Below are 13,476 nucleotides of genomic sequence, written 5' to 3' on the forward strand. Positions count from 1 at the left end.
AAAATTATGTAAAGAAAAAAAGCAAAAGCCTGCCAGACCCGGTGGTTCATTCCTGTAATCCCAGAGGCTTGGGAGGCTGAGGCAGGAGGATAGCAAGTTCAAAGTCAACCTCAACAACTTAGGGAGGCCCTGAGCAACTTAGGGAGATCCTATCTCAAAATAATAAAAAATAAAAGGGCTGGGGATGTGGGACAGTGTTTCAAAGCCTCCTTGGGTTTAATCCTTAATACCAAAAAAAAAAAAAAAAAAAAGTGAACAAAAACCAAACAAGCCACATAATGTAAATATAACTAAGTGACCATAAAAATTGAAAATAAATTTTTTAATTAAAAATTAAAAAATCTGCTATAATAATAAAATTTTAGAAAGCATGTATAGCTGTATTACTATTTTACAATAAGGCTGGGAATGTAGTGCAGTGGTAGAGCACTTGTCTAGCATGTTCAAGGCTATGAGTTGAATCCCTAGCACAGCATAAACTAAAATTTAAAAAATCTAGGGAAGCCAGGCTCAGTGGTGCAAGTCTATAGTTCCAGCAGGAAGGCTGAGGTGGGAGGACCACTTAAATCCAGAAGTTTGAGACCAAGTAAGCAGCATAAGGAGAACACTCTCAAAAACAAAACAACAGGGCTGGGGATATAGCTCAGTTGGTAGAGTGCTTGCCTTGTACAAGGCCCTGGGTTCAATCCCTAGCACCAAAAAAAAAAAAAAAAAAAAAAAAAAAAAACTTTCAAAAACGAAACAACAAATGAACATATTCCCTAGGAAATGAATGTAGGTTAAGAAGGGAAGGGGTCCTATGACTGAACCCTGGGATACCTTGATATTTAGATGAGTGATGGAGCAACCCCTGATAAAAACAACCAGGAGAAAGTAGTATCCCAGAAGCCTAGTGAAGAAAATGTTTCAGAGAGGAAGTAAACTCAGCTGCTGTTGACATCAAGAAAGATGAAGACTAGGGCTGGGGATGTGGCTCAAGCGGTAGCGCGCTCGCCTGGCATGCCTGTGGCCCTGGTTCGATCCTCAGCACCACATGCAAAGAAAGATGTTATGTCCGCTGAGAACTAAGAAAAATAAATACATAAATGTTAAAATTCTCTCTCTTTGTCCCCCTCTCTCTCTCACTCTCTCTTTAAAAAAAAGAAAAAAGAAAGATGAAGACTGATATTTTTAGCAAAATGAGAGGGCATTAATGACCTTAACAAGAGACACTGTGGGTAGGAGAAAAACCTTGGGAGTTCAAGAGAAATTTGTGGGGCTAAAAAAAAAAAAAAAAAAATCCAAAACAAACAATTTGTAAGCTAGGCACAGTGGTGCGCACCTACAGTTTCAGCAACTCAGGAGACTGATTCCAAGTTCAGAGCCAGCCAAACCAATTTAGAAAGACCCTGTCCCAAAAAAAAAAAAAAAAAAAAAAAGGATTGGAGAAATACCCCAGTGTTCAATGTCCAGTGCTAAAGAAAAACAAAAAGAAACAGAAAATTACTTGTAAAAATTCATTTGTTGGGGCTGGGGATGTGGCTCAAGCGGTAGCGCACTCGCCTGGAATGCCTGTGGCCTCAGCACCACATACAAACAAATATGTTGTGTCCGCCAAAAACTAAAAAAAATAAATATCAAAACTCTCTCTTTCTCTCTTAAAAAAAAAAATTCATTTGTAGCCAGGCATGGTGTCACATACCTGTAATTCCAGCAATTTGGGAGGCTGAGGCAGAAGGACTACAAATTCAAGGCCAGCCTCAGCTGGCCTCAGAGAGGCCCTAAACAACTTAGTGAGACCCTGTCTTAAAATACAAAATAAAAAGTCTCCTTTGGGTGGCTGGGGTTGTGGCTCAGTGGTAGAGCGCTCACCTAGCACCTGTGAGGCCCTGGGTTCAATCCTCAGCACCATATAAAAATAAATAAAACAAAGATATTGTGTGTCCAACTACAATTAAAAAATAAGTATTAAAAAAAAAAAGTCTCCTCTGGGTTCAATCCCTAGTCTCCCCCTGCCCCTGCTGCCCAAGTAGAATAATTTGTAAAACAATTGAGTAACTTTGAAAAGTGATTGGATATTTGATATTAAGGAATTAAATTATTTTTTTGAAATAATATTTTTTATTTTTATTTTTTATTTTTTTTTAGAGAGAGAGAAAGAGTATTTTTTTTTAAAAGAGAGAGTGAGGGGCTGGGGATGTGGCTCAAGCGGTAGCGCGCTTGCCTGGCATGCGTGCGGCCCAGGTTCGATCCTCAGCACCACATACCAACAAAGATGTTCTGTCCGCCGAGAACTAAAAAATAAATATTAAAAATTCTCTCGCTCTTTCTCTCTCCTCATTCTCTCTTTAAAAAAAAAAAAAAAAAGAGAGAGTGAGAGAGGAGAGAGAGAATTTTTAATATTTATTTTTTAGTTCTCGGCGGACACAACATCTTTTGTTGGTATGTGGTGCTGAGGATCGAACCTGGGCCGCACGCATGCCAGGCGAGCGCGCTACTGCTTGAGCCACATCCCCAGCCCCGAGAAGTTATTTTTTAATATTAATTTTTTTTTTTTAAAAATTTTCGGCCGACACAACATCTTTCTTTGTATGTGGTGCTGAGGATCCAACCTGGGCCACAGGCATGCCAGGCTTGAGCCGCATCCCCAGCCCAAAATAATATTTTTTAAAAAGTCCTTATCAGGACTGGGTTTATCTCAGTGGTAGAGCACTTACTTACCTAGCATGCACAAGGCCATTATATCCCCAGCATGCAAAAAGTAAAAAAATGTAGGTTTTAGTGGTTGGGGATACAATTGGTGGTAAAGCACTTGTTGAGCATGTGTTGGAATATTTATGGATGAAAGGATATGATGTCTAGAACCATTTTAACCTGATCCTTTAGAAATGCAGAAAGATCAAGAACTATGTAATGTTTTGAACAACCAACAATAAAAAAAAAATGCAGAAAGAAAGTAGTGGGTGGAGCATAAAGTATAGATGACTGACTTCCCCTCTTCCCCCAGTACTGGGGATCAAATCCAGGGCTTCAGAAGCTAGGCAAGCACTCCACCACTGAGCTGTATCCCTAACCCCAGACTGGCATCATTTATGTTGATGATTATTGAAATTGAGTTATAATGTACATGGTGATTCACCATACTACCCTTACTTTTGGAAATTTGGGTAAAAAGGAAAAAAGAACCAGCGGCAGGAGGATCAGAGTTCAAAGCCAGCCTCAGCAACAGCGAGGCGCTAAGCAACTCAGTGAGACCCTGTCTCTAAATAAAATACAAAATAGGGCTGGGATATGGGTCAGTGGTCAAGTGCCCCCGAGTTCAATTCCCGGTGCAAAAAAAAATGGGAAGAGGAAAGATAAATGGGAACCAGCAATCAGATCCTTATTAATGGACTTTTGAATTTCTTTTGTAGTACTGGAAAGTGAACCCAGGGGTGCTCTACCACTGAATCACATCCCCAGCCATTTATAAATTTTAACATTTATAAAATACCTTTATTTATTTAATTTTGTGTTGTGCTGAGGATTGAACCCAGTTCCTCACACATGCTAGGCAAGCACTTTACCACTGAGCTACAGCCCCAGCCCCAATTTTTTTTAATTTAAATTTTGCAGTGCTGGGGATTGAACCCAGAGGCACACTACCACTGAGTTACATTGCTAACCCTTTTCAATTTTTGCATCATTGCCCAAACTGGTCTGCAACTTGCAATCCTTCTACTTCAGCCTTCAGAGCAGCTGGGATTACAGATGTACATCACCATTCTTGACTAAGCAGCAATTTTAGATTTAAAAATAACCAGATTTTTTTTTTTGAGAGAGACAATTTTTTAAATATTCATTTACTTTTTAGTTTTTAGCGGATACAACATCTTTGTATGTGGTGCTGCGGATCGAACCCAGGCCGCACGCATGCCAGGCGAGCGCGCTACCGCTTGAGCCACATCCCCAGCCCCAAAAAACAACCAGATTTTCATGTCCCCAAATAACTGAAGTATAAATAGTTGAATCTTGTATCTTTTTTTTTTTAAAGAGAGAGTAAGAGAGAAAGAGAGAGAGAGAATTTTTTAATCTTTATTTTTTAGTTTTCAGCGGGCACAACATCTTTGTTTGTATGTGGTGCTGAGGATTGAACCCGGGCCGCACGCATGCCAGGCGAGCGCACTACCACTTGAGCCACATCCCCAGCCCCAATCTTGTATCTTATTTCCACTGGAGAGTCTTTGTTTAATGATGAATACCTTTTGGAATAGCTAAGTCTGACACTCTTAAAACACTAGAGCATATGAGGATTTTCAATTTTACTATGATTTTTTCTTTTTTTTTTTTTTTGGTGGTGGTACTAGGAATTGAAACCTCAACCTTGTGCATGTGAGGCAAGCACTCTGTCAACTGAGCTGAATCCCCAGTCCTTACTAGCATTTAGTGTCCCTTTTTATTACAGAAGTTTTACACAAACAGACCTTGTTTGTATCTGAATAGAAATTAGGGTGCAGCTATAGAATGAACATTAGCTGTCACTCACCACTAGAGGGATCCTCTGACCAGAAAAGGGTATCTACTGCACTCCCTTGACAGCTGTAAACTGAAGAGGGAATGATAAAGTCAGGGTAGCACAAATAAATAAATAATAAAAATAAAAACCATGTATGCTTAAAATACATTTAGATACAATTCCTGTTAGCGAAAACTGCCTTCTTTTTATCCAGATTAAATGAGGGCTGAACCTGTGAGTTAAATTAAACCAAGAATCCCTAATTCCTCTTCCAATCCAATGATTCCATCAAGTTTTTTTTTTTTTTTTTTGCAGTACTGAGGATTGAATTTAGGGCCTCACACATGCTAGCCAAGTGGTTTATCACTAAGTTACATCCTCTGCCCTTTTTATTTTCTAGAGACAAGGTCTCTCTAAATTGCCCCAGCTGTCCTGAAACTTTTGATCTTCCTGCTTTAGCTTCCCAAATTGCTGGGATTACAGGTGTGCACCACTGTACCCAGACCCATCAAGTTTTATTTAAGAATTTAACCTGGGGCTCGGGATGTGGCTCAAGTGGTAGCGCACTCGCCTGGCATGCGAGCCCTGGGTTCAATCCTCAGCACCACATAAAAAATAAAGATATTGTGTCCATCTAAAACTAAAAAGTAATTATTTTTTAAAAAAAGAATTTAACCTTTATTTATTATTTTTTTAGTGTAGTGCCGAGGATCGTACCCAGTGCCTCACCGAGCCTAGGCAAGCGCTCTACACTGAGCTACAACCCCAGCCCCAAATGTTTTGTTGTTGTTGTTTGGTATTGGGGATTGAACTCAGGGGCACTCGACCACTGAGCCCTAGCCCTAGTTTGTATTTTTTTTAGACCGGGTCTCACTGAGTTGCTTAGAGTGCCTCACTTTTGCTGAGGCTAGCTTTGAACTCGAGATCCTCCTGTCTCAGCCTCCTGAGCCACTGAGGCCACTGGAATTACACACATGGACCACCATGCCCCGCCCCATCAAGTTTTTGTTACCATCTCAATTCTGTTAACTTTTCTTTCCAATTGCTCTCACCATCAACCCAGACTCACATCACCTCACTGACTTCTAGTCCAACCAGTCTGCTTTTTCTATCCATTTTGATAAAACTTTGTTAACAGAGTCATGCATGGTGCATGCCTCTAATCCCAGTGGCTCAGGAGGCTACGGCAGGATCACAGTTCTCAAAGCCAGCCTCAGCAGTTTAGCAAGGCTTTGAGCAACATAGGGATGCCGTCTAAAAAAAAAAGGTTGGGGCTGGGGTTGTGGCTCAGCAGTAGAGTGCTCGCCTAGCACATGCGAGGCCCTGGGTTCAATCCTCAGCACCACATAAAAATAAATAAAATAAAGGTATTGTGTCCAACTACAACTAAAAAATATTTAAAAAAAAAAGTTTGGGGATGTGGCTTAGTGGTTAAGCATCCCCAGTTTAAAAAAAAAATGTTAACAGATTGTCTTTGAATTATTTTTTGGTTTTGTGTGTTTTGCAACAATGGACATTGAATCCAGGGCCTGGAGTATCCTAGGCAAGTGCTCTACCACTGAAGACACACCCTGTCCTGAATTATTTTCCACTTTTTTTTTTTTTTTGGTACCATCTTTCAGAGAATTTAGGCTTAGATACCTCCCATCTATGTTTTTTACTCCTGGATATTATAAACTCCTGGAAGGACTGTTACTTCTTTTGACCTCCAACTGCTTTGGGCATTACTCACTAGCTGCTACATAAATATTCGTAAAATATTCTTAACAGGATAGGGAATAGTGGTATGGAAAGGAGGATTCTCTAAAGCTTCCCTATCTCTATGTCTTAAAATGAATCTAACTGCTGAGCACAGTAGAGCATGCATGTAATTCTAAGCAATCCACATGTGAGTGACTCAGGAGGCTGAGGCAGGATTACAGGCTAGAGGCCAATCTCTCAGCAAGCGAGCAAGGCCCTAAGCAACTTAGTGAGTTGCTGTCTCAAAATAAAGTTAAAAAGACTGGGATGTAGCTCAGAGGTAGAATGCTTGCCTAGCATGGAACTGAGGTTCCAGCCCCAGCACCAAAAATCAATCAATCAAAGGGCTGGGGATGCTCAATAGTAGAGCACCCTGGGGTTCGATTTCCAGTACCACCCCCCACCAAAAAAAGTATTAGGTTGTAGCTTGGTGGTAATACATCACTGGGTTCAATACCCAGAATTCGCTCTCCCAAAAGATAAAGAGTCCCAGGTCAATACCCAGTAATGGGAAAAAGTAAAGGTACCAAGAGGGGTGGGGTGTATATCTCAGTGGTAGAGCACTTGAATTAGGTGCAAGTCCACAGATTCAATTCCCAGTATTTAAATAAACAAAGAAACAAAAAACACAATAAGAGGTCTAAATAAGTGATGAAAGTTTAATACATTAAAATGATATTTATTATTATCACATTTTGCCATTTCTGAACAATACAAAGTAGAGGCAAATAGTAACACTTCATAAAAACGATGAGTTCCCTATTCCTTTCCCTAAGACCCTGCCCTCCCTCAAATATCCCCTCCCACCCCTTACAGAACTCTGTCCTGAATAAAACATTTAAATACATCATAAATAGTAAATTATGAAAAAAAAATAGCAAGAATTGTTTCTTTCTGTCTTGTAAAAAACATGGCAGCAAAGACAGGCAGCCAGAAACTGGTTGGAGGCGTCTAATATAGACAGTTATTTGGTGTACGGGTTAACCTACTATCCAGGTACAGTGGGATGGAGAAGAGATATTGTGGGACTTCAACAATCTGCCTGAGACACAAGGCCCTCTTCTTCCCCTGACAAGAACGGACAATTCAGACAGACAGCCACAAACAACTCTTAGAGATGGGCAGGAGAGGGCTTATATAGCTCCCACTTCCAACTTCCCTGCATGAAGAGAGGGGAGAGAGCATGTAGCACAGCAATGACCTTACCAGGAGGCTGCTGGCTCCCCAAGAGTTTAAGAAAACATTCTCAATTCTGGTAGATATGGACTTCCTGGTAGTCTCCCTCCACCTTAGCTCCATGAACAACAGAACATTTTGGGGGGGAAAATGGGAAGAACAAGAAATCTCCTTTAGAGAATATAAAGTCTTCAATTTTTAGAAAACAACCAGAATACATTTCAAATTGCAGAACCGTAATAACTATATGGTCTGGTAGTGAACAGGGTCCTCCCTAGAAGAGCTCTGAAGAGCCCCATACCCACCCCAATGGATTAACAAAAAAGGAGTAAGACAACCCCATGTTGCACTGTCTCCATTCCTTCATCCTGGAGAAATCAAGAGAGGAGGAGTTAAAGAGGAACTCTGCTGGCAGAGCAGTCACCATATTTCTGCTTCACCAACACCAGGGCTCTTCTGTGGGAAGAGGCATACAAATAGGTCTCTCTTTGACACTTCTGGAATTTGATCTGAAACTGCCTTGAAATTGTGCTATGAACTGTTTGTTCTTTTCCTTTTTTAAGGAAAAAAGAAGGTTGGGAGGTGGTTAACACCCTTACTCTCCCAAAAATCTTTACAGAAAGTGCAGGGTCTTATTCAGGGATCAGAGAGAAAGAGCTAAGATGGGGATAATTTGTCAGCCAGTCTGTCCTGAGGAAATTAATAAGAGTCCAGCTCCTGATGAAAGGTAGATGAGGAGGGAAGAAACCCAATGTCCAGCAACCCCACTTCCAGCACAAAGACTGGGGCTTTGAAAAAATTCAGTTGTGGAAGCCAAGGCAGGCCAGTTGAAAATTCATGCCACCCAACTTAAGTGGAGGGGATACTGCTGTCCTCAATTGTCCAAGGCACTGATGCCCATTCAGAAGAAGGTCAAGGAGAGTAAATTCTTCTACAGGTAGTGAAATGGAGAGCTCCCCTAGCCTCCAAATCATAACTCCTTTTTTGATGACCAAGCAGAAGAAAACTCAGCATTCCTGGGGCAAAGGCTGACATTCTAGGATCAGAGACAGCAGAATCTTAATTCAGGTCTTCTAGAATTTCTTGCTCACTGAAAGGGAAAAGAATTGTAAAGTTAAATATTTGGAGTATATTTAATAAGGAAGCAGAAATGAAATTGAAGGTAATTTTAATCTAGCTGCCAAAATTAAGACACTTTCTTCTATTTCAGCCTCAGTTTCCAAATATAAGGTCCCAAACCCATAAAACTTTAAAAAGCAAAAATTAGAGGAACCCCTCTAACATTGCCAATTAACTTCTTGCTCCATTCCATCCGTGACCCATTTTTTTCTTGGTACCACCAGGGATTGAATCCAGGGGTGCTTAACTACTTAGCCACATCCCTATCCCTTTTTAATATTTTATTTAGAGACAGGGTCTTGCTGAGTTGCTTAGATTGCTGAGGCTGGCTTTGAAATTGTGGTCCTCCTGTCTCAGCCTCCTGAGCCACTGGGATTACAGGTGTGCTGGGATTGCAGATGTGTGTCACTGCACCCGTCAGTGATTCACTTTCTACCATCCAAAGTACTCTACCTCCCCCACATCCCAAACACTCACATGGAAGAACTCTGACTCTGTAATTTCAAGCTTTTCCAACATTAAACTAACAGGAGAAAAAGAGACAGGAGAAAAATTAGATTAAAAAAAAAAAAAAGACTCTAAGAAAAATTAGATTAAAAAAAAAAAGGTCACATCTCATGCTGCTTCACTTCAGAATCAATTTTTTTAATTAATTTTTTTTAAGTTGTAGTTGGACACAATACCTTTATTTTATTTATTTTTATGTGGTGCTGAGGATTGAACCCAGGGACTCGCACGTACGAGCGCTCTACCGCTGAGCCACAACCCCAGCCCCAGAATCAATTTTGGATTCAGAAAGATGTTAAAAAGCTACCCAATTTAGAAGTACTAAGTACGTAAGTTAGCACCACACAATTAATTAATTAATTAATTAAAGGAAAAAGTCACCAAGAAACTGCCCTCAGTCCAAAAGTCTTCAAGGAATCCTATAACCAACCATGTAAGTAAGTGTGGAAGTAGATTTAAATTATTTTAGTTTAAAATTATGTAGTTTCTTGAGCACTACAAAATATTTCATAGTACTCTGCTTTTCTTTCTTCAATTCCCAGGTATGGAAGGCAGCCTTTAAATGTGCTCCCCAAAATCTCTCCCTCCTGGTAGTCACCTCTTCCTCTTTAGTATGGGCTGAATTCAGTGATTCTCTTGTAACAGAATGTAGCACAAATGAATATGAATTCTAAGACTAGGTTAGGAAAAGACCAGATTCTCTCAGTTTGCTTCTTCTAAGGAAAGCTAGGAAGCTGCTATGATAAAAGCTGTCCTATAATAGATGGGACAATATGTGAGAAGGAACTGAGGAAGTACCATCAGCAAAAAGTCATCAACAGGTGAGGGAAGAACAGAAGGTCACTGGATTAGACAAAGGGGAACGAAGGGAAGGGAAAGGAGATGGGAATAGGAAGGACAGTAGAATGAATTGGACATAATTTCCCTATGTTCATACATGAACACATGACCAGTGTAATTCCACATCATGTAAAACCACAAAACTGTGAAGTTATACTCTATGTATATATGTCAAAATACACACTACTGTCATATATATTTAAAAAGAACAAATTAAGTTTCAAGGTAACTTGTTACACAATAGATAATACAGATTTGTGCAGTTTTTCTAACAGAAATGTACAGTTTAGGGATCTAGGCGTATAGCTCATTGGCAGAGTGCTTACTTAGCATGCAAGGAGTTCCTAGGTTCAATTCCCAGCGGTACCACATCACCACACCACCATTGCCACACACACACAAAAAAGATGGCTTTGACTTTAGAAGATGAAAATGGCTTTGAGGAGAGTTTTAATGCAAGTTTAGTGTCCTGAATGTGCTATTTATAGAATTTTGGACTAACTAGGGTTACCAGTGAGAAAAATCTAATTAGAAATGGAATTAGGAGGGGCTGGGGCTTTGGCTCAGCAGTAGCGCACTTGCCTGGCATGTGTGAGGCACTGGGTTCGATTCTCAGCACCACATATAAGTATCAACAACTAAAAAAATATTATTATTATTTTAAAGAGAGAGAGAGAATTTCAATATTTATTTATTTATTTTTTGGCGGACACAACATCTTTGTTGGTATGTGGTGCTGAGGATCGAACCTGGGCCACAAGCATGCCAGGTGAGCGCGCTACCACTTGTGCCACATCCCCAGCCCCTAAAAAATTATTTAAAAAAGGAAAAAAAGAAATGGAATTTGGAGATCCTTGTAAGGTAATGGCACAAAACTTACCAGCAACATCGTCCAGTTAGTGAAAAGCAGAAAATGTGCCTAAGTAATGAACTGGTGATCTGGCTAAGGAGATTTCCAAGGGAAGTCTTGAACTGGTTTCTTTTTCTATTTTGGTGGTGCTGAGATCAAATCCAGGGCTTCATGCACACAAGGTAAGGATTGTACCACTGAGCGACATCTCAAGCCCAATGGAAGAATTAACAAACAAAAAGAAGCCAGGATTTGGAAAGTTTCAAAACTTGTGAACCTTGGGTAGGGCATGGTGGTGCATACCTATAATCCCAGCCATTTGGAAGACTGAAGGAGGACGATTGCAAATTTGACGCCAGACTTGGCAATTTAGCAATTGAGACTCTGTTTCAAAATTTTGAGACTCTGTTTCAAAATAAAAAAGGACTGGGAGCCGGATGTGTTGGCATGGCCTATAATGGAGCAGCTAGAGAGGCTGAGGCAGGAGGATGGAGAGTTCAAAGCCAGACTCAGCTAAAGTAAACGACTGAGACCCTGTCTCTAAATAAAAATACAAAATAGGGCTAAGAAAGTGGTCCAATAGTTGAGCACTCCCGAGTTCAATCCCCAGTACAAAAAAAAAAAAAAAAAAAAAAAAAGACTGAGATATAGCTTCGTGGTAAATCACCCCTGGGTTCAACTCTTGGCACAAACAAACAAAAAACCTGAAACTCTTGAGAGAGTAATCAATGCTAAAATTAAGAAATTACAGCAGGGCACAGTGGCACATGCCTGTAAACCCAGCAGCTCAGGAGACTGAGGCAGAAGGATCACAAATTCAAGGCCAGCCCCAGCAATTCAGCAAGGCCCCAAGCAACTTAAGACCTTGTTTCAAACTTTGTACCCCTGGGTTCAGTCCCTAGTACCCACCACCACTCCCCTACAAAAAAAAGAAAAAATTACTCAGCTGCAAAGCCAAGCCAAGAGACATGAATTATTCTCTCACCTTGAGATCTAATCAAAGAAACGCCAACATTTCCTGACTTTCAGAATAGCTAATGCATCAGTTAACTTCTTTCATGCCTCCCATAACTCCTCACCACTTTTTTTTTTGGAGAGGAGAACATGGGGCCTGAAAACAGAACCTCACCTCATACATTAGCCAAGCCAAGCTCCTTACCACTGAGCTGTACCCCAGCATCCCCTAACTTCTGCTACTAGGGATCAAACCCAGGGGTGCTCTCCCTCTGAACTACATCCCCAGCCCTTTTATTTTGAGAAAGGGTCTTGCTATGTTGCTGGGGCTAGCCTCAAACTTGTGATCCTTCTGCTTCAGCCTCCCAAGTAGCTGGGATTACAAACATGCATGACCATGCCCAATTTAACTTGTCTTTGTAGTTTTATAGACTAAAAGCTCTGGTTGAACAGCTGAGTTTAAGGAACTTAAACCCAGGGAACTCAGACAATCTGGAACCAACCTTGTATAAGGAATAACACTTTGGGAGATCTCTAGAGGAAGGAAATGTATTTTGCACATAGAGAGATGTAAGTCACTTGTAGCCAGGAGCCAGACTGTGATATGCAGTTCCTAAAATAGCTCCTAATGATCCTTGCTCCTGGTATTCACATCCTTGTGTCATCCCTTCCTTTTGAGTGTGGGCTGCATTACTCAGTAAAATGAAGCACAAGTAATAGTATCCTATTAATTCTGTAATTAGGTTACAAAAAGATTATGGCTTCTCCTCAAGCATATAAGAAGCCAACTGCCATGCTCTGAGCCTCCCTCACAGAGAGGCCCACATAGCAAAGAAGTGAGGGAGGCCCCCAGGCCCTAGCCAGCAAAGAACTAAGACCTTCCAGTTCAGCAATCCACAAGGAACTGAATCATGCCAATAACTACACAAATAAGCTTAGAAGCAAATCCTCCCAGTCAAACCTTCAGACAAGACTCTAGCACCAGAAATAGCTTGATTGCCACCTCATGAGAAACCTTGAGCCAGAAGACCTAGTTAAGCTGCACCTGATTTCCTGACCATGGAAACCATGATGTATATTTATTATTTTAAACCATTCAGTTTTAAGGTAATTTATTATGACTCAATAGATAACAAATACACAGGATAATAAAATTAAGTCATAATCTTTACATTGGACCCTATTGAAAAACTGACTGTTCATTATTTTCATCACCCAGCAAAGATTTTTCCAGTCTAATATTCTTTTTTTTTAAAATATTTTTTAGTTGTTGATGGACCCTTATTTTGTTCATTTATTTATATGTGATGCTGAGAATTGAACCCAGTGCCTCACACATGCTAGGCAAAGGCTTTACCACTGAGCCATAACTCCAGCCCCCAGCCTTAAATTCTATGTGAAATTACCACCAGGAGATGAAGGGTTAGTTAGGATATGTGAGTGAATACCAGATATTCACTGTGCACACACAGATCTCCGTTATCCCCACACTTTTCCAAATAGCTTAAGATGAGCTCTTAGGAAGGAGAACCTGCACAAATCCTAGTGAAGAGCAACTAACAATGATCCACAGAAAAATAGAATTATGGAGGTTCCCAAAGACCTGAAGACAGAAAAGATAAGATACATAGAGAAAGGGGCCAAAGAACCAACCTTGTATTTAGTATCTGCAAAGTCTCTGGAACTACAGGTGAGAAACTGGGGCCAGGAACAGGTGAGCCTTCACTGATTTCTTCCAAAGGTGGAGTCTGAGGTAAAACATCAGGACGACCGAGATGAACATCTGGAAATGAAAAAGAAGAAAATATTAGAGAGA

At 40.4% G+C, this 13,476-nt stretch overlaps 1 protein-coding gene across 2 annotated transcripts in view; it reads right to left on the reverse strand.

Annotated features, from left to right (window-relative positions):
* Positions 1-6,853: 6,853 nt before the first annotated feature.
* The window catches only part of Pip5k1a (phosphatidylinositol-4-phosphate 5-kinase type 1 alpha), a 49,106-nt gene continuing 42,483 nt past the window's right edge, over positions 6,854-13,476 (reverse strand). The window contains exons 14-16 of one of the 2 annotated variants that reach the window (XM_005331206.5): positions 13,314-13,443; positions 8,987-9,032; positions 6,854-8,480 (exon numbers count right to left, since the gene is read on the reverse strand). In XM_005331206.5, the coding sequence (XP_005331263.1) occupies positions 8,478-8,480; positions 8,987-9,032; positions 13,314-13,443 (179 nt within the window). In that variant the 3' untranslated portion in view covers positions 6,854-8,477. The remainder of the gene's footprint in view (positions 8,481-8,986; positions 9,033-13,313; positions 13,444-13,476) is intronic. The other variant, XM_013361178.4, reaches the window with a different exon arrangement.

Source organism: Ictidomys tridecemlineatus, chromosome 11 (genome assembly GCF_052094955.1).
Source record: "Ictidomys tridecemlineatus isolate mIctTri1 chromosome 11, mIctTri1.hap1, whole genome shotgun sequence".
NCBI lineage: Eukaryota > Metazoa > Chordata > Mammalia > Rodentia > Sciuridae > Ictidomys > Ictidomys tridecemlineatus.